Source organism: Lutra lutra, chromosome 12 (assembly GCF_902655055.1).
Source record: "Lutra lutra chromosome 12, mLutLut1.2, whole genome shotgun sequence".
Lineage (NCBI taxonomy): Eukaryota > Metazoa > Chordata > Mammalia > Carnivora > Mustelidae > Lutra > Lutra lutra.
Window position 1 is genome coordinate 51,004,663 of NC_062289.1, and position 22,175 is coordinate 51,026,837.

At 43.3% G+C, this 22,175-nt stretch overlaps 1 protein-coding gene across 1 annotated transcript in view; it reads right to left on the reverse strand.

The window, feature by feature from the left end:
- COLEC12 (collectin subfamily member 12) overlaps window positions 1–22,175 on the reverse strand; it is a 192,722-nt gene that overhangs the window by 167,050 nt on the left and 3,497 nt on the right. Inside the window, exon 2 of the mRNA XM_047698586.1 lies at window positions 8,419–8,469. Coding sequence (XP_047554542.1) covers window positions 8,419–8,469 — 51 coding nt within the window. The remainder of the gene's footprint in view (window positions 1–8,418; window positions 8,470–22,175) is intronic.

Below are 22,175 nucleotides of genomic sequence, written 5' to 3' on the forward strand. Positions count from 1 at the left end.
AAAAGAGCCACCTTAGTTCACAATCGTGCTGAGGGCCATTATCTTCCCTCAAAACCCATGTCTCTCAGACATCATTCCCTTTCCCAGGCCACCAAATGAACAACTCAAGCCTTTCAAGGAAAGTTTCAAAGTTCGTCTGTTTTAAGTTACTAGGAGTTGCTACCAAAAGGAACCACTCTTTCCCACCCTACCCCTAACAACCAAGCACTGGAAACAGCCTAATGCCTTCATGCTGTCTGAACAGAAAAATGGCTGAGTATATCTTTTTTTCCCCTTAGTTTTTCTAAAAATAAAAACAAACCACATTCAGCTTCAACCCAATTGTAGGAAAAACAAATTATTCTCCCTCCCCACACTCTTACCAGGATTCAGAACAGAATACAAACCAGGAAAGGGTGGGGAGGAATTCTACTTAAAATGGTTGGAAAAGACCAGGCTCAAGCATTCAATCTATACATACTGTGAGTTACAAAACAAAAACCCACCTATAAACAGCTGCGGACTGAAGCCACATACACCTATGATCGTTTGTTTTCCCACCAAAATCTTGAGATGCCCTGAGAATGGACGCCTCTGTGTCAGCCGTGGACGGAGTAAAAAGATCAGTGGGCGCTGGAGTCAGCTGAACTCAAATGGGTTGGCCAGACCACTCCACCGTGGGCTTCAACCCTCCTCACTTGCAAGCTGCAGGAATTTCTACCTTGAAGAACTTCTGAGAAACTAAATGAACTAACTGAGGGGGAACCTTCCTAGCACACAGTACATATCCGAGAAATGATTCTTAATAGTTTCTTATGGGAAAATGGTTTTTTAAAAAATCAGAATCTCATGGGACTACCATGTGGAACAATTTTTTTTTTTTTTAAATACTGCTGAGCAAAAAACACTAGGTGGGGAGGACCTGGCCTAACCAGTGAGTTCTTGATGAGAGCAGAAGTGAGAACCTGGAAAAACACTGCAGGCAAAAGAGGTCATGAATATTATCTCTAATGATAAAAATTAGGAAATCTTCTTAGTTATTTAAAAGGAAGTGACAGCTACCAAATTCCCTTTCTCAGTTCTCAGGAACCCTACCTGCCTGACTGGAAGCAGAGGGTAGAGGGGCTACAAATCCCCTCCACGATAATTCTTCTTATTTTCTTTTTAAAGATTTTATTTATTTATTTATTTATTTGAGAGAGAGAGAGAGCATGTGCACACACCAGCTGGGGGAGCGGCAGGCAGAGGGAGAAGCAGACTCCCTGCAGACTCCCCACTGAGCAGAGAGCCTGATGTGGAGCTCTATCCCAGGACTCTGGGATAAGGACCTGAGCTGATGGCAGATGCTTAACTGAGTCACCCAGGTGCCCCCAGCTTCAAGGTGATTCTGACTGAGAATCTCTTTTTTGTCTACTTCTCCACAAGCCATTTGACACCAAGTTCTTCTAAAATAAAAAATATCAACTTTATTAGGACTTACAAAGCCACATAAGTAAAACCCTGCCAGTAAGTGATGCAAATGGCTTGTACATTTCCAAGAAATCCCACAGGGATACTCCGACTCCTGTTTCCTGCCCTAACTTGTCTCTCTGCCCAGGGTCAGTTCTTTGCGTGTTCCTAAACCATTTCCATTCACAGATGCTTGAAAAAGGTTCTTCTGAAAGGCCAGCCCCATGCTGAGCTTATTTAATCACTCCCCCTAGGAAATGATGGAAATTCCTGGCATTCCTATCAGGGAAAGGGGGTGAGCTCTGCTGGTGTCAATCTTGAAAGGTCCTGGTGATAGGGAGTTAGGGGAGGTAGATGACTTCAAAAGCAGGGCCTTCTCCAAACCCAAACATGAAGCTTCTAGAAGAGTCCTGGGAGAGGAGAGACAGGCAGCCTGGTCCCTAAGCCCAAACAATGAGAGGTTGAGGCATCCAAGTGTTCATCTTGGGCAGCTCCTCAAAGACAGTTTGGTATCCTCTCAGCAAACTCTTTCAATCCTCTGCACCAAAAGCAGAAACCCACCATGTACCTCAGACAGAACTGGTCTTCCTGACTGTTTGAGCATACAGATGTTGGGCTTTTTCAGAAGTCTGTGTGGCCTTTCACACTTTTAGCATTAAGCTCCTCTAAAACTCTTGGCAGGAAACTCTTGGCTCGGTGATTTAACGGCAGTTGCCAAGGTTTTTTCATCTATGTCTTTAGAGGATGAGTCTGGAGGATGGTATAGGTAAGAAGTAGGCTAGGGGTCGTTCTAGAGCAGGGCTGGGCTCTGTACAGACTTCAGAGGCTGCTTCCACATGTCCAGCACTGTCCAGATAGTCTTGCTAATTTGAAATTATCATTCAAGGTTAAACGGGAAAAGAAAAGCACAGTGTGTTTGAAACGATGGGTATAGGGAGGCCTCTGAAGTCGCAGCTGAACAGAACTATTTAAGGGCACACACTGGTGAACACACTTAGAAAAAGGCATCTGATACCCCTTTTGGAACTGTAACCCCTAAATAATTTTTCAGTAGTTCTCTCAGAATTTTCCTACTTACTTTTTTACAAAAGACTTGAGTTCTCCTTAAAAACTTCAACTTTTTGCTACTGTTCCACAGTTGGCAATTTTTCAGATCCTTTTCTCTCGTCGCTATTAATACTCCCAGCCACTGAGCCCCAAGGAAGTGTCACAGTTTTGTCAAATCCACACAGTGGACGTTTCCAGCTGCTCCCCAGTTGGTCACTTGCAACCCTTAAATCTACCCATGATTTTCACCGGTGGAGACATGGATTTTTTGCTCCTCTACCATTCCAGCTTTGGACATCCTATTATTATAATACCAGATCAGATTCCAAAGATAACTCAAGACAACCCAATGCAACCAAGGAAACAAAGTAGGTCTAGGTGCTCTTTTGCCCCAGCACAGAAAGGAGGAAAAGCAGGCTCTAGACAGAGGGCCCAAAATATCCAGCATGGTGCTTACTATTAGACACCCACACCACCCACTGGGAAGCTGGGGCACAGAGCTTCTGTCGCTAGGTCTCCTCGCCTCTCATAGTATTTAACAGTACAGCAAGAGGTATGACAGAACAGGAATTCATGAGGCTGCTGGAAATCAGAAGGTTCCAGGGCTCTACTAAATCCTAGGCTCTATGTTCAAGCAGCGGGACCAGTAGCCCCAAGAAGGAACTTATTAGAATAATGGTCAACACTTACGGGATGTTCCCAGCGTGCAAGGCACTGTGCTAATGAACTCAGCATCCCATTTAATTCCACAACTTCATGGAGCTGGCCTATTATGACCCAAACTTTACAAATGAGGAAGCAGATTTCACAGGAATGCACCTGAGGTCACACAGTTGGGGAGTCTGGGAACTCAGATCCAAAGCCATACACCTAGTTCTAGTGCCCATACACCTAACCACTGCCCCCCACTGCCTCCAGGAAAGATAAAAGTGGCCAACAAACAGGAAAGATAACACCTGGCCTGCTGGCCTCATGTATTGTTGCGAAAGAAAAATATGTTTGTCCTTTGGAAAGATAAATGTGATATACAAATGTGAGGTGGATTTGCTATGATCATTTCTACACATGTTCTGGGACTCACTCCTCTTCCCACACTTCTCCCCTTTTCCTATGGAATTCTGATGCACTTATCCCTTGAAACGGAAATGACATTCTTTGTTGCTTCTACTCTGTATCATCTTAATGAAGAAAAATTTAAGAAAACAAAACTTGAATGCATTCATGTTAATCATATGACTAATCAGAAGGTTTTAGAAGACATTCTTGGATCAACTTACCATAAATTCCAAACTTTATAAATTTATATTTACCCCTTATAATATGAATTAATTCTCCTTCCTTTTCTGCTCACTATAATAACAAAGATACCAGAGCCATATGTGACACTTGCACAGAAAACAATAACTGAGAAATATGTAGAAAAATATCACTGTACTATATATTGTATTCTATCTATATAAGGTACAAATTAATATACAGTGCCTTGTGTTCCAGAAAATGAACTCTGCAAATCGTAACTATAGTTACATCCCAAATTAATTAGCTCTGCATACTGAGACCAAGAAATGCTGGTCCTGAGAGCCTGATTAAAGCTTGAAGATGCTTCCTTCATTAACCTTTCAGAGTTTCCCCTCAGTGAAGCTTCTGTCAGAGAAGCAAATAAGTGGCAAACCCATCGGATTTAAGTCTGTCTCCCCCTGCAGACACATATCTGGAATTCTGGGAAAGGGGCTAACAAGCATGACATATAAACAGACTGAAGAAAAACAGTCATTTTTACATTACTATATATTTTATATATCTATACATATAAACAGTATATATTTATATATACTTATATACAAACAGTTTATATATAAACAGTCATTATTATATTATAGTAAGTCATAATTATAATTAAAAAATTCATCATTGTGACCAAAATACAGTAATAATTTCCCAAATAAATAAGGGATGACTGTCCTAAAATAATACCATGCCACACTTGATTCCAGGTAAAGATCACCCATTCTGCTCTTTACTGTAATTTTGTACCAAATTTGCAAAAGCGCAGTATTATTACATAAACAGTCCCAACTTCATGTAGCAAATGCTTCTGAATAACAATCTACAACAAACTGTGGGTTTTGGAAGGGAGAGGGTGGGGGGGATGGGTGAGCCTGGTGGTGGGTATTAAGGAGGGCCTGAATTGCATGGAGCACTGGATGTGGTGCATAAACAATGAATCTTGGAACACTGAAAAAATTTTAAAAAAACAAATACCTTTGGAAACAAGCCACCAAGTAACAATCTGCTAGAACAGTGAGCGGCCCCTTTGTCCTGTGAATAATGAACCCCTGGTTCACCAGTAGTCTAATTTCAGTTATGCAGATCATAAACAAGACACACCTAAAATAAGACAATAACTAAACCCTGTATGTTACCCTAGTCTATTTTGCCAAAAGTAAAAGTCGATATTACCACATTGAAAAGTAAGTCCTACCTTTGCATCTCTTCAGGAGTGAGGTTTCAGACCTGACACGCTTTTTGATATTTGGCAGTGGTTGTAGCAAAATATCCGGAGAGTGACAAAGTCCCTCATCTCAGAAGCGGGATTACAGCACCTTTGCTTCTAGAGCGCTGTGCTTTCAAAGCACTGGTCCGCCTGGTATCTCTCTTAGTCTTACCACAGGCCTGTGAGGTAGACTTACATCCCGTCAGGGGTCACTCTGCCCACGGCAGAGATGCAGCATCTGAGGCCTACAGTGTGTAAGTGACTGGTTTCAAGTCATGAGAGGAAGTAGGGGCTGGTCCTACAGTGCTGTGGGGTCTCTGGATTCCTCCCACCTACACCACCTTCCATCGACTCTGTCTTCCTATAATGGTTAAAGTTTAACCATATCTGGAGGAATGATTTCCTGGGTTCTGCAGCATTCAGTGACCAGCTTTGACTACTTCTTAGGACTGAAAACTCATTTACCTTCAATAAAATCAGAACCAGAGTCCTGGGGCTTGCAAAAATGATGAGGCTCCATGGTGGGGCCGCAGTCCACTTTAGGGTTCTAGAACTGCAGGGACCCTTCTAGGATATGGGAGTTGAGAAATCACCTCAGCCCCATTGTGGGACCCTTCCCCAAGACTACGCTTGCCTGAGGGGTAGAAAACCCAGCATCCAGCTGAGCAAGGACTGAATCTATCTGGGCCTCACCTTACTTACCTATAAAATGAAAGCCTGCTTTAAATAATCTCAAAGGCTCTTCCATCTCCAAAATTCTACTCTACCCCTAGGCTGAATATCCATCACTTTGACTAAACAATCACTCCAAGAACTCTCAAAGCTGGGACACCTCTCTCATAACCTTTTCCAAGATGTACCACATTAATTTCACCCTCATCATCCACTCACACCACCTGCTCTCACTCTCACCCTGCCTCTCTGCTCACAGGTCTCCAGGACTGGTAAGTTGTTATCATGTGTCTTGTAAGTCACTGGTTTATGATTTCCACACATAATTAAATAAATTAATAATTAAATCTTTCAGCAACTATTATTTGTGTGTATTTTTTCACCAAATCCCCACCCAAGTAGCTAGTCACGTGGTCATGAAATGTTAAATAAAATTACTCTCAAGGTCACTCTTTCTTTCTTTTTTAAAGATTTTATTCATTCATTTGAGAGACAAACAAAGACAGTGCACAAGCATGGGGAGGGGTAGAGGGAGAGGGAGAGGCAGACTCCCCAGCAGGTTGGGAGCCCAACATGGGGCTTGATCACAGGACCTGGAGATCATGACCTAAGCTGAAGGCAGATGCCCAACCGCCTGAGCCACCCAGCCATCCGGTCACTCTTTTTTTTTTTTTAAGATTTTATTTATTTATTTGACAGACAGAGATCACAAGTAGGCAGAGAGGCAGGCAGAGAGAGAGGAGGAAGCAGGCTCCCTGCTGAGCAGAGGCCCGACGTAGGGCTCGATCCCAGGACCCTGGGATCACGACCCAAGCCGAAGGCAGAGGCTTTAACCCACTGAGCCACCCAGGCGCCCCCTGGTCACTCTTCTTAAAGAAACTTTCTCTCACGGTTCTTCATATTTCTACTAATGTCCAAATAAGTATCAGCAATCTACTGATTTCCAAAATAGGCATGTCAATATTGATTTTGCCTTCTTTGACAAGTTTGATTTTCCTCTTTATTTCCATCTTTTTTTTTTTAAGATTTATTTATTTGATAGAGAGAGAGCATGAGAGCACAAAGCAGGGAGAGCAGAGGGCAGAGGGAGAAGCAGGCTCCCCGCTGAGCAAGGAGCCTCATGCAGGACTTGATCCCAGGATCCTGGGATCATGACCTGAGCCCTAGGTAGAGGTTTAACGGACTGAGCCACCCAGGCGCCCCTATTTCTACCTTTTCATTTTGGTCTGTTCTGTCTTCCTTTCCTTTTTTAATTCCCAGGTTCATCTTGGCTCCTGCTATCACGTTCAGTGAGCCCGCCCTAGCAGGACAACACAGGGCACCAGTGCGGAAACAGGTAACGTGCAGATACAGGACAGTGACGAGAAAGTGCTCAGCATCTCTGCCAGCACATGAACGGAGGAGCTGTCGGCTTAATGCCACTGCATTCCCACTGTAAAGCCCTACTTCTGCACAGAAAGAGACGTGGAAGTGTATATCCAGAAGGAAGAATGCTAAAGCAATGAGGTAGCCAAGCAGCTGGGGACTATTAACTTAAATCAAAGTCCAGCCAGGAGTTGGGTTTTTTTTGTTTTGTTTTAAACAACAGGAAGTAGATTCATTCTATTTTACATTCTGTCTCTCTCTCTCTCTCTCTCACACACACACTCACACACACACACACACACACACACACACACTCATTCTTTTCTCCTCCATCCTTCTTCTTTTCCTCTTGCCAAGGCACAGGAACAAGGCGGACGGAACAAGCCCAGTTCCTTCGAGCTGTCTCTGGAAACTGCCGTGTTCACTGGCAGCCCAAACCCAGAATGCAGAGCACAAGACATGTGTTTAGAGAGAGACTCGCGCGGTGTGCAGCAGCCCCAGAGACTGAGGACTGTGTTTCAGTTTCCTCCGGCCGCCGTAATAGATTTCCACAAACGTGGTGGCCTAAAACAACACAAATCTCTCCTCTCACAGTTTGAGGGGTCAGAAGTCTAAAATTGACTCCAGTCAGCTGAAATCAAGATGTTGGCAGGGCTGTGCTCCCTCCCGAGGCTCTGACCAGAAAATCCATTTCCTTGCCTTTTTCAGCTTCTAGTGACCACCCATACTCCTTGGCCCGTGGCCCCTTCCCCACGGTCAGAGTGCATCACTCCAGTCTGCTCCTACCTGCCCTCCACCTTCTCCTCTCAGTCATTTAACATCCCTCTCCCTCCCTCTTATGAGCACACTCCCATGGAGCTTAGAGCCCAACCAGATAGCCCAGGACAATCTCTCCATCTCAAGGTCTTCAATTTAATCCCATCAGCAAAGCACCTTTTGCCATCGAAGGTAACATGCAAGTTCCAGAGATCCAGACATACATCTCTCTGGGGGCCACTTCCCAGGCTACCACAGGGCACCTCTGTCTGCCTGGTTTCCTGGAGAAAGTCTTCATCTCACTTATCCGCTAAGTTATGGATATGAGATGAGAAAAGAGGGCAAAAATGTTTTCCAAATATCAAAACAGAGAAATGTGTATTTTTGCTCCTGTCCTGTCACAGAGTTACCTTGCCCATTGTTCCGCATATTAAACCATCGGTTTGTATTCAGAGAACCCCATGAGCATCCCGTTGCTTTCCGTGCCTGGGCACAGCTCCTGTTCCATTACCATCAGAGTTACAAGAAATCATCCTCTGTTACACAGAAACTGCATTTCCAACCAAAACTGGACCTCAGAACTACACATATCCACATGCCTGTTACCACATCCCATATCAGGCATGGAGAAGGAAAAGAGCTTTGCTAGAACTCACCAAACCTCTTGTAACCGAAGGACTGCACCTCCTCCTCTTCTGCAAAGTCGTCTGTGGGAGAAGAAAAGACACAGGGTTAACCCTGGGAAGGCCCAGAAGCATGCGGTGGGTGAGGGATCCTACGGCTGTGATCTCCATCCTCTCTACCTTCCCCTCGCCTCACACTTGTCCTTCTGCTCCTGGAGCATGTCACGCTTTCTGAGAAAGACCACAGGGTCCCCCGCACTGGCTGTTCCCTCTGGCTGGAATGCTCTTCCTCCTGTTTTGAGGAGACTCCTTCTAATTCAAGTCTCGGCTGAAGTGTGTCATCTCTGGGATGCCTTTCTGGACCACAACCTGGCCATCCCTGTCATACCACCCTATTTTAATATTATTCTCTGATACCATCCTTGAGTGTGTATGTGTGTGTGTGTGTGTGGTATTATCATGCATTCTGTTAGCACACACCTTTTTTTTTTGTTTCATGAACAAATCCCCCATGCCTGCCACAAAGCAGAGGCAAAATAAACTTTGTTGAACGATGACTGGATAACCAGCTGTCCAGAGGGTTACATTATCGTCACAGAACTGAGTGAGCCTAAAGCCCTCCCTCTCAGATGCCAGGCTCCAGGTTCACGTCTAAATGTGGCATCTCAGGAGCCCAGCATGGCTTCTGCAGACAACGGAATCTTTCCCCACTTCCTTGCCATTGGATGACGGGACCTACAGATGGTTTCCCAGTAAATACATTTCAAAACACAACCTTGTTCTGGGAATTCCTAAATGAAGGCCCCTCTGGAAACAAAAGAAATAGGTCAGCAAAGCTTTCTACCAAAAAGGTCGGAATCCACCACCCCCTCCACCCCCCACCAAGACAAAGGCAATGTGATTCCTTATCACAATGATAAGGAACCCATTTTACAGTTCTGCCAAGGGTGGGTCTGGTGATTTCTCCGGCAACTTCTGACGACAGGTAAAGGTGTCAAGGCAAGGACTTTCCAGGGAGCCCAAATCAACTTCTCTTGAGCCGGTCACCATGATGCGCCAGCACTCAGCTCTGCCCCTGCAAGCGGTTCAGTTCAAAAGCACTTATTTGTACCAGAGACCACCAAGCAGAGGGGCTTCAGAAATGAGTGAAACCCGGTCCCTTCCCTTAAGAAGCTGACAGGCTTTCAAGGGGGGAAAATAAAGCCTCTGTGATCCTCTTTTTCAGACCACAAATGGGATGCAGGACGTGGATCTATCTGAACCTTCAAATGTCATGGGAAAACCCAAGACGTAGGACATCAACAACACAATGCGGTGGGCCTTGGGGCACTACTGTGTAATAAGGTGTTCTGAAAACACAAGTGAGAGAGCAACTGCTTCCAGCAGAGAAAGAAGAAGTGTGATAGCTCTGTATTTTATCATCATTTCCTTACTCGGAGAACAGGGAAGAGATCTTGCTGGGAATCTAAAAGGCCAGGTCTTCATAATTAAAGCAGTCTCCTTATGTCAAAGATTAATGCTTTAGTTCTTTCTACATGTTAGAACATGCTTACCACCCAGAGAACAGCACCTTCCTCAGTCACTCGGTGACTGGTTATTTCTACAAATACACATTAAGCTCTTCTGGGCCAGTTTTAGTAAGTAATCCTATCATATTAATGACTGAGTAGCTTAGTCTAGTCTCAATTAATGAGAAACCCTTATCTGCTGCTTCTGCTTAGAAATCCATGCATTTATTATTCACTCATTCAATAAATACATGCTTGGATCCTAGTGGAGTGGATGAGACAGGAGCATAGGGAATGGTACCACCCAGACGTCAGCCTCCCCTGCCAGCTCCGGCCCCTCCTCCATCCTATTTCATCTGCAGAAGGATCTACTCACACACAGATGTTGCGAACCAAGGAGCCATCACTGAGGATGTCACAGTGGAAACAAAAGAGTGATTTATGCTGTACCCTTCATAGCAAATAGCTTAAAATTTCCCATTAGACATTTCTGTTCTCCCCCCGCCAAAGCTTCTTTTCAGCAGGCCTACCATTAGTTTGTTTGTTTGTTTTCTTTTTCCTCTTTGATCTTTTTCCCATGCAGCATTTAGTCTGACTGACTCCTGTCTCCTTCCTGAAATTTCCCTGGGAACTCCAAATGTCTCATATTTTTGTTATTAAAGCAATTCAGTTCTGTCTCCAAATTAACATACTCAAACCCATTCAGGGGTTCAAGAAAACAAAGGCCTTCCAGGTGACCCCTAATAAGACTAATAAGAGGATCTCCTGGTTCTTGTCTTAAGCCTCATCCCAAAAGGGATCAGGAATTCTTACAGCAGCTACTAAAAGAGTACAAAGTTTTGTCTCATCCAACTCTACAACCAGAAAATCATGAGCTCTGAGGGGTATACGTCAAGTACCACAGATCACATCTCACTTGGATGATCAGGGAAGTTCTCACAGAGAAGCATCTTAAGTGAGTCTTCTTAATGTTTTTCCTTTGGAGGGAAAGAGAATTTGGGAAACATGGCATACTATACCCCTTTCTTGGCAATTCATCATGGTTTTTGAACTATTAGAGATCTGAGAAGTGCTAATAGAAAGAGAAAAAAATTTGTTTAATTTTGTTTCACTCCATGTTTTCAACAGCTGACCTTAGAATCCTTTTCTCATATCCTTAAAGCTTGGGTGAAGTCGGTCAGGTAATACTTACCCACAGTTCATTAGGGACCCCAGGTCCACGGCCACGTTTTCTCAGCTATGCAGTCAACAAACAAACCATTCATGCTAGTGACGGAGCCAGAGAAAAAGAGGCCAGAGCTGATGGCTCTGTGGCTGTGTGGGCAACCCACATCAGGCTACACAAGCCCCAGGAGAGAAGATGAGAGGTCAAGTGTTCCTAACTACGGAACATTTTAGAAGGCGGAAGACTACAATGGGCCCACAGTGGCAGACAGATGGTTTGAGGAGGACAAATAAGGCTGACATGCTGTGCAGTGTTTTATTCTGTTCTCAAAACTTTTCCTCACACCCTAGAGGCCCAAGCAAAGTGCATCCCAGACTGTCTTTACAGGACTGAGGGCCTGTGGATGTGATAATCTCAGTGAGTTAAGTGAAGATGTTCAGTCGGTTTGAGGACTAAGTATGTGATGCCCTACAGTTAGAATTTACCTCTCCTTCCCATACAATCCCTTTGCATCCATCTGACAGCACTTTCCTTCATCTGCCTCATATTCCAGTTCCTGGTTTTCATGCCACCAGACAGAAAACAGGAAACTTGCCATGTTGTACCCTCAGCAGCTAGTACATTTGTAGCATGTTACAGATACTCAGTAGTGGTTGAAAATTAAGTAGATTGGAGTTATACATGTGTCTCTCTCTACTACCAGCTGATGAATTCCTGAAGGAAAGAGCTTAAATCTTTTTCTTTTTGAATATCCACCATGTTTGTGGAAAATAAGAGAACTAAGAATTAGTTAATACCTCCTATATATCAGGTACTTCCCCTTCACGATGCTTCTGTTTTACAGATGAGAAAACTGAGCCTTGAGGCAGGTATGTAACTTGACCCCAGGTCTCACAGCTTATGAGTAGACAGACCAAGACTAAGATCCAGATCTGGGGAGCCCTTGAGTTACACACCGTGATAGTCGCTGACCTCACAGACTCAAGAAACCGACCCCTGTGCTAGCAGCAGCAAAGCTAAGATGCAATGCTTTCCACCACAGAATCCTGAAAAGGCTAAGGAATCTGGGGCACAGGTCACTCTTGAAGGAGAATCAAGGTAAGGCTAAAATAGGAGGATGGGATGAACATATATGAAAGAAACAGCTGACTATAACCAGAAAGATAACAGATGTTGGCAAGGATGTGCAGAAATCAGAAGCCTCCTACGCTATGGTGACAATGCGAAATGGTGCGGTCACTTTGGAACACGGTCCGACTGTTCTTCAAAAGGTGAAGCAAAGAGACACCATAAGATGCGGCCATTCTGCTCTAGGCATACACCCAAGAGACATGACAACCCAAGAGACATGACAATGTCTACACAAAACCTTGCACACAAACGTCCGTAGCGGTTATTAGTCGTAACAGAGAAAAGTGGAAATAACCTGAATGTCCACAAAACGATGAAGGGATAAATTAGCATAGAGACATACAATGGAGTATGACTGAGCTATAAAAAGGAAGGAAACACTGACACACACCACAACGTGGATGGCCTTGAGAACATCATGCAAAGTGGAAGAAGCCAGTCATGACAGACTGCATAGTGTACAACTCCATTTCTATGAAATGAAATGTCTACACGAGACAAATTCACGGAGTTGGAAAGCAGCTCAAAGGCTACCCAGGGCTGGAGGTTTTAGGGTGAAAATGGGGAGCGAATGCTAACGGGCATGGGATTTCTTTTGGGGGTGAGAGAAATATTCTAAAATTTATTGTAATGATGGTTTCAAAACCTGTGAATATACCAAACTAAAACAAAGCAAAACAACCCCACTGACTTACACATTTTAAACAGTTTGTGTGGTATGCAGGGGAAAAAAAAAAAAAAAGGCAGCTGGACTTCCCAAGTCCCCCTGCCAAGCTAGGTAACTGGCCCTCCCTGACTACAGCAGAAGGTCTAAGGTTTATTATTCAGAGAAGTTAAAAACAAAAGGTCTCTTGTCTAGAGGACACCAGGAATAGCTGAGATGAGGGGACTGTTGTGGAATCGGGGGAAAGGTGAAAGTTTACACACTGAATGTCCAGACACGCAGTCCTCCTCTCCCACTCAGTCAGCCAGTGTGTAGCCTTCAGGCCAAGGACGGGAAGGCTCTTCCTGGGAAATCTGACCAGTTAAGAGGAAAACAAATGAATGTTTCTGATTCTGGGAGGTCCCCGGTGGAACAGCCCAGCCAGTTCAGCTTAGAGTGACAGTCACAGTTCACAAATCCCACCAAAACAGAAAAGTTCTAATTAACCCTTATAATAACCTGCTCCCACAGATGAGAAGACACCACACATCTGACACAGCCTCTAACATGAAAAGACAAAGATGAAACTAAAGAAATCAGATAAAGAAATCTGGAGGAAATACAGGTGACATGATAAAATTTTCAAAAATATTCTACCATTAATATCCTTGGAGAGGTGAGAGAAGATAATGTATCCATAAAATTAGAACAGGATGCTATAACAAAGAAAGAACCACAGAGAAAAAGAAAAAGCTCTGGGAAATTAAAAGCATGATCACAAAAAAAAAAACCTAATAGAAGAGCTGGGAAATAGGGCTGACATATTCTGAGAGTAGGAAGAAAAAAGCAAGTAAATGGGAAAGAGCAAAGACGGGGTGCCTGGGTGGTTCAGTGGGTTAAAGCCTCTGCCTTCGGCTCAGGTCATGATCCCAGGGTCATGCTTCCTCCTCTCTCTCTGCCTGCTTCTCTGCCTACTTGTGATCTCTGTCTGTCAAATGAATAAATAAAATCTTAAAAAAAAAAAAGCAAAGACCAAAAAAATTTTTTTAGAGAATCCATTCAGTGGGTCCAATATTCAAATAACAGGTGTTTTGGGTAAAAGAACATTTCTTTGATGGTAGAGAACCATCAGAGGAAGAACCTAACAGCAATTTTCAGTACTGAAGGATAGGAGTCTTTGGAGAGAAAGGGCCTATTACTTCCCAGCACAAAGGAAATAGATCTGTTCCAAAGCACATCACTACAACATTTCAGAACACCGAGGACAAAAAGAAAATCCTAAAAGCTTCCAGAAAGGGGAAAAGGCGGGGGGGGGGGGGGGGGGAGGAAGGTTACTCAAAGGAAAAAAAAAGAAAAAAGAAAAAAAGTGACCTCACTTCTCAAAAACAAAACTAAAAGAAAATAGATCAATGCCCTCAAAATTCTAAGGCTAAATTATTTCCTACACAGAAATCTCTCAAATGAATAAACAGGTAATATAAAGATCTCTTCAAACCCACAGAGCCCTCTAAAATGTACCTCTCATGCATCCTTTCCTCAAGACATTATTAGAGAATGCATTCCACTAAAATAAGGAACAAACCCAGAAAGACGTGTATGTGTATGTATGTGTGTGTGTCCCTGTATACATGCACACTATACACCCTAACCTAACCCTAACCCTGAGGAAGTCAGAAGGCTCCAAGGAAGATTTCTTCAAAAACATGGAAATGAGAGAATATCTACTACAGGTGAACACCTGCGTAGAGATCTGGGAAACTGGAAGAGATTCGGTATGGACGATGACGTGTATATACCTAGGAAGCTAAGCAAACAAAATAACAAGAGGATTATTAACTCTAGAAGATGAGAAGTTATGGAAGAAAGAAATAGGAGTCAGCTGTGAACACTAAATATTGCTTTAATCAAGACTGTGATGTGACTATATTGGGATGATGGAGGGCGACAGAAGGCGTCCATGAGTGTGTTGGGTGGAGATGAAGGGTGAAAGAACTAAATCCTTATCAGATATAAAGGGAAGTCAATATATAATGCCTAAACTCAAAATAATGATAGTAATAAGGAGGAGGAGGAGAAAGAGGAGGAGGAAGGGTCCCATAAGCATGGGACTTAAAGAAAAGGCTCTGTGGCAGAAGGTCTGCATAAAAGACTACCAGTAATTCTTTTCATCCCTCCACGTACAAGTCCATTTCCATTCTCTTGAAGCTGGGAGGGCCCTACAACTTGCTTTGGCTGATGGAATTTACCAGAAGTGGCAGTGGGTGACCTCAGGAACCGGGCCTGAGATGCCCTTCAGCTTCTGTTTTCACCCTCCTGGAAGGCAGCTACCGTGGGCAAAGTCCGACTACCATGCTGGACTGGGGGCCCCCCCAGAAGAGAAGATCTCTGGAGGACGAGAGACGATGACGGAAAGGAAGCCGTTCCAGCCACCTCGCTGATGCCCAGCTGTGGGGGTGAGGCCGGCCAGCCTGGCCAACCCCTCAGGAAGCAGAGGCCAGCCCGAATTGTAGAATCTTGAACAAATAAACAACAGTTGTTTTAAGCTGCAGGGTTTGGGGAAGGTTTGTTAGGCATTAGTAGATAACCGCAAGAAAAGTAAATGCCAAAAGAAAATGCTAAAAATGTTCTGAAGAGGCTGCCCCTAGGGACTGGAAAATGATGAAATGAAGGTGGGCCGGGCTGGCAACTGCCGTTTTTCATAACAAATCTCATTCATAATAAATATTAGTCAACTCCTCGAACTATGTACATGTCTGACTTTGATTAAAAAAAAAAAAAAAAGCAAACAAAAAACAAGGGAATGTGGGTGGAAGATAAAAGGCAGGTAGACAACAATGAAAGTGCTCAGGTCTTACGGACACCGATGACCAGAGAAGGTGCAGAGAGGACCCAGGTCCACCCCGCTGCAAAGAGCCAGTGTGAGGAGTTCAACCTGCAGCAATAGAACACGAAGTCTGGACTTGCAGCCATCAATCCCTGGCACACCGCAGGTCCTGACAAATGCCAGACTGAACAGAACAAGTTCAGACTTTTTTAGGAGCCAGGCTGAAGGACTGTGGACAGAGGCCAGGCCGAGTTCAGAGTTCTTTTCCAAGGTGGGCTGGGTGATGCTGTCCAGATTACGCAGCCATCAGCAACTCTGTGCTCTTTCTACCTCAGTGCAGTCCCAGCTCTTAGAAACCCATCACTGTTAGAACAAAACAGCACAGTCCCATCGGGGGGTAAAATGTTTAACTGCTTCCAAACCAACTGGTGAATGTGCTCTGCTGGGAGCATTCCTGCCAGCTCTTCCCATGTGTTCCTACCACCAATACCTACTGTAGCAGGGCTGGGTGGTGAGGAAAAGAGAAAGTGCCATTGCACTCCTGGGGCCAAATGCCCCTGAGTCTACAGTCACCCTTCATTGGCCAGTGCTGCATGGGAGAAGCTTTCACGGAGTTAGTGGTCTGGGGAACTGTGGCCTCCACAGAGTGTCACCTAGGTTGCTAAGTATTTTGAACATCCCCTGGGACACTGCTGTAGTGTTCGGGAGGACTTTTCTCCTAAAGCTAGACTGATATACTGGTAAAGCTTGGGCTTTGGAATTGTAAGACTTGAGTTGGAACTCCGGCTCAACTCGTGACCCCAGCTGAAATCAAGAGTCAGATGCCCAACTTACTGAACCACCCAGGTGCCTCAGTGATTGAGTTTCAAAAGACACGAAGTTCTGGTCTGAAGTGAGCATTGGGGAGGTAAACAGCAGGGAATTTTGGTTAACAAGGGTATATGCGGGGTGGGTTCAATATGGTCTATAGCTAACCGGCACTGAAGTATCCAGTTGATACTGAAAAAAAAATTGTGTCTTAATGAATTTGAGCTACAAAAACTGAAGACATACACTCTTTAACCTTGATGTAACCCTAAGAACCAAACTGGTACTACCTGCCATGGCTTCAAAGCTTTCTAAATATAAAACCTTATGCGGCCCCTTGTATAGTTTGCTTTACCCTACTAGCATTTTGGGGCCACACTTGATAAGTATTCTGCAAGGGAATGAGCTCAGCGCAGTGTAGTAAAATACAGAGGTTCAGGATAATTTTGATGGGGTAATTAGATCTGCCTTCCAGGCTTCTCCCCTACCCCACCCTAAATGGATAAAAGGAATTTGTAGCCATTTAAATACTTTTAGATTATTCCAAATATTACAGAAGATTTATTTCAATTACCCAGCTGCTTTTCAAATGTTGTTTTTCAACAATGGGATCACTTTTTGGTTCAGTGGTATAAGTGTTTTTTGTTGTTGTTTGCTTTTTGTTTTTAGTCAGTATTATAGACACAAACTGACCCCAATTTCTGGCACAACTTATAATTCTGATGCTTGTAAAAACAGCAGATACTTGCTTGTAGGGTAAAGAGAGCTACAATACCATTTTCCTTCCTTTACAGTCCAACAAAATTGAAGTGGTTGTGTGTATTTTGTTACTTTTACCACTAAATTGGTAGTGGGGGCTAAACCAGATTTCCCCCAGGAGCCAACTTCAACAACTTAAAAAGTAAGAAATATGATACTCAAAACCTTGATCCCCACATCTACCCGTCATGGGTAACTACAGGGAAAAGGACATGCTTCCCTTTCTTTTAGGAGGGAACCCCCTCATCCAGTCACATTGGTAGGGTGAATAATAAGAAAGTCTGGATGAAGACGATTCACTGCCTCAAATTTTGTAAGGGCTCTGGAAGCCCTCAAATACATGGGTCATTTGTCAAGGAAAACTAATTTTTCCATTTCTCTGGAGGCATGCAAAAATAACTGGTCTTTGCTAACTCCCCCAGTAAATACATAAATAAATACATACAGACAGACAAACATAAAGGATACATCTGTTTTGTTTGAAATCCCATAACTTTAGGTTATCCGAACAGTTATGCCAAAGTAATATATTGTAATTAATTACAAATGATAGACCAACATTAAGCTTAGGAGACAAAGTCTGAGAAAATTTCAATTTTCTCTCATCTTCCATACTGAGATGTCATACTGCAAGGTTGTGGGGTGCCCCAATGCACCATTTGCCTCTTCAATTACAATTAGAATAATGCAATCTGAAATATGAACTCTAATTCAAGATAATGAATCAGGTCACATCATCCCTCCAAAGGGAAATATCCCTGGCTGCAGGCAGGTTGCCCTCTCCTCCCAGGTCCTCTAGCAACATTTATCGGAACCTCAACTAGGGCACTTTTCACATCTTACCTGAGATTACAGTTGTTTACGCATAAGCCTTACACTGCCCACCAGACTGCAAGCTCCTTGAGGACAGGCTCTATATGTACTAAATATTTGAATATGTCTCAGTAATATGCTAAACAAATATTTGTATATATTTAATATAAAGAATATTTGAATACATTTAAATATATTAAAGAATAAGTGAAAGCCAGTTAGGATTTGGTGGCCCAAAGAAGTAAAAAAAAATAAAAATATGACAGCTTAATGGGAAATCAACACTAGCAGTGAAATAGACATGATCTCGTACAGTTTAAAAAAAATACACATACATACCTGTCTTAATAGTCCCTCTTTTTATACATATATATGAAATATAAATATATTTAAAGATTTTATTTATTTGACAGAGAGAGACACAGTAAGAGATGGAACACAAGTAAGGGGAGTGGGAGAGGGAGAAGAAGGCTTCCCGCTAAGCAGGGAGCCCAATATGGGGCTCAATCCCAGGACCCTGGGATCCTGACCTGAGCAGAAGGCAGTCTCTTAATGACTGAGTCACCCAGGTGCCCCTGTCTTAATAGTTCCTTAGAGACAAATTTGTTTTATGTTTTGATTCTTTTATGTCATATTGGTACTGGATAAAACTGGACATTGCATTTGAGATACAAATTTTAAAAATATTATGTCATTATCAGTAGGCACCTGAACAAAGGTGCTCCAGGAAAATTAGTGCTCGTGAGCAAATCAAATGTATTTACAAATATTAAATCAATTTTCTACGACTATCATAAATGAGAAAAATCGTATGATTTCACTAGAATTGCAAATGCACTATAAATATGGTCCCTGCATTTTCAGTAGGGCTGGTTTTTGTGTGTGTGTGTGTGTGTGTGTGTGGCTTTTTTTTTTTTTACACTACATTACAATGATGACAAGAACATAAGAGAGCCACTGGAGGTGGACGAACATGAACACTGTTCCTATAGAGAGCACAGCTCCCTCCTATCCCTGAGGTCAGTTTTAACACACTCATAATTTGAAAATTATTTCCTTTCAAAACTGAGCTCTGTTCTTCATGGTATAAACTGTATCACTTGATTAACTTAAATGGTTCATAACTGGCAATTATATTACTGCCTGGAGGAAGCAGCAGGTTACAATTACACAGTATTACAAAAACTAAAATGTCCTGGATTTTCCTAACCTATTGGACACCATTCTAAAGAACTGATCTATCCTAACCTATTGAATCCTCCAAAAAACAAACAAACAAAAATGGCATTGGGCAGATGCTATTACTGTTCCCCCTTTGACAGATAAGGAAACCAGGCCCCTCAGGGGAGGTTAGGTAATTTGCATATGGCCACCAGGCTCTCTGGTTTCACAGTCCAGACTCCTTGTCACCACATTAGAATTCTCAGGTTCAATTCCTGGGATCACTATGTATGATGACATTCTACGAAATGTTGTATTTTAAAGTATGTATTTTGCATTATAAGACAGGACTATTTTGCCTGTGAATGATAAGTTGTTATATAAGTATCTGAGTTTCCTAACATTTCTAGGTCTTAAGGAAGTGACTAAGGCTCGAAGAAGTGTAACTCCTTCTGCGAAAGCCAAGGACAAGTTAGGCAGAATGTCAAATGTCCAATCTCTCATGCTAGTGACTACGACCTCATGTGATACAGATTTGTAATCCCAAACCATTCAGGAAGCTTAAAGGAGTCATATTTAATAAATCCCAGTCCAATAAATTTACTTACTTTTAAAAATTCCTCCCATGTGGAAAAACACATTTCCTTTATATTCTAATGAGTACTGATTGAGTATGCATGATAAATTCAGGGATTAGTTCTTTGGCATCTTAAATTTGGGACTACTAATTTCTGTTTACATTGGCTCTCAGTGCCATATAATTACCAAGGTTCCCTACGTAAGCAATCAGCAAGACCTTTTCAAGGTCCTCTATTGGTTTGGGCTCTTCAAATAACACCCGCTGACACAGAAATCAAATCACTGCTTGACTGAAAGTTACCTCCCTCAAGTTCTGTTGGTGTGGTCAGAAACTGTGTTGTCAGTAGTAAAGAATGCAATACTTTCTATGAAGAACGTCTATCCTCCCCTAGCCCTTGCTCAAAATGTTTATTACTGTCTCCACTCCTACTGTTTTATTTTTATTGTTTTTTTTAACTGATCACCTACTGGTGGTTACAGTCTGTTCTTGAAAGTGGCACTTCGGACGATGTTCCATTTTCTCCTGGCAAACCTGTCAGCAGGACTGTGGTGTAGAGGCTGTTTTCAGAGCTGCTGGCTTCGGTGGGCCATTCACATTCAGTCAGTCAGTCATAAGCAAAACCTCCTAAAGATAAACTCTCCACACCATAACGACCCTGGAATCTGCTTTATCTTTGCAGAGTGCCTGTCTAGAGAGGATCCTCTCATGGCTGGCTGAAGAGCACATCAATTTCTTCAGACCTTCGACGCCAGGTGATTACATGTCTGAGTCCAGACGACAGGACCTTCTCTGTGTTGCTCACTTAGTATGTATTGGAACGCAGCACACAGTAGGTACTCAGCAAAGATGTGTTGATTGAGTGGAATGTTAGGGTTTGGCTAGGAAGGAGTCTAAGCTAGAGGGGTAGCATGTGGATTCTGGAGTCAGACTGCCTGAATCAGTTAAAACTGCCTTGAATTGGGCACCTGGGTGGCTCAGTGGGTTAAAGCCTCTGCCTTTGGCTCAGGTCATGATCTCAGGGTCCTGGGATCAAGCCCTGCATCGGGCTCTCTGCTCTGTGGGGAGCCTGCTTCCTCCTCTCTCTCTGCCTACCTCTCTGCCTGCTTGTGATCTCTCTCTGTCAAATAAATAAATAAAATCTTAAAAAAAAAAAAAAACTGCCTTGAATACCAGTTTTGCCACTGACTTGCTGGATGCCCCTACAAGGAACTATACCTATTTAAGCCTAAGTTTTCCCATCTGAAAAATGGAGAAAATAAGAACACTTGGCTTGGCGGGTGTTCAGTAAATGCTAGCTATTATTAGAGAGAAAAATAATAAGTGGGCATGTAGGTGGCCATCAGTCACACCTAAGAAGTTGCTGGTGAGCATAAGCCATGGTTCAGATCAACCTTGTCCCTGGCTTTTATCTTCCAGCTCATGACCCTGTTCTGGGCCATAGACAGGAACTCTGGAAGCTGAGAGACAGTGAGCTTGTGCCTTCGGAATGGCAGAAGATGGAGAGGACAGAACGAGCCTGGCAGAGCTGACCCCGTGGTGGGGGTAGACTCTCTTCGTAGATGCGTATCTCTCAGGCCTAGAATGCTGTCCCCCCACCTGGCCGTCCAATTCTTCCCACTCTGATTCACCAGCTGAACTTCCAAAGCACCACAGACACACACACCGCCAAACAGGAAGACTGCGCTCTGCCACGGCTCTGGGCTTCCTCTCCCAGGACCCCAACCCTGCTTCCCAACATTGGGCAGACATGTGTCAGATTTGCCCCCTGACAAACTACTCACAAGCTGTGTTCACCCCAGGCAAAATATGCTTTTCTTCTATCACAAAATTTAAATGTCTATTTTCCCATCTGAAAACTTGGAGGGCCATTTAACTTACTTTGGCAGCAGCTGCATCAAGTGTCTTAAAATACTATTTTAATGAGAATAAGTGTTAATTCAGAAAATTAGGCACCTGGTTTGCTATAGCTTGAGAACTATCATCTGCCAGCTTTTCCCAGTCATACCTTATCAGTGGATGAGCTGCATGGTTAAGGAGCTGGGGGAGGGTAAGCAGGGCACAATCTTGGGAAATTGTGGAGGAGACCACAGGAAAGATCTATACTTAGCAATAATTAAGCCCCAGATTAAGAATGTTAAGCATCCCCAAACTAATGAAAAGTCAAAAGTATAATTAGATTGCAAATTCACCTTCCAAAGAAAGGGTAGTCCCAGTTCCAATCAGTGAAGGGAAAAAGGCCTCATTTTGTTTCCAGTTCCTTTCATAAAACATGATGCTTTCAGTGCAGTCAGCCCTTACACAATTGTTTACGTATCCCAGTTAAGGACAAGAAATCTTAGAGACAGTGGTAAGGCAAGGAGTCTGTGAGTCCAGAAAAACAACCGGCAGTAGACTGCTTA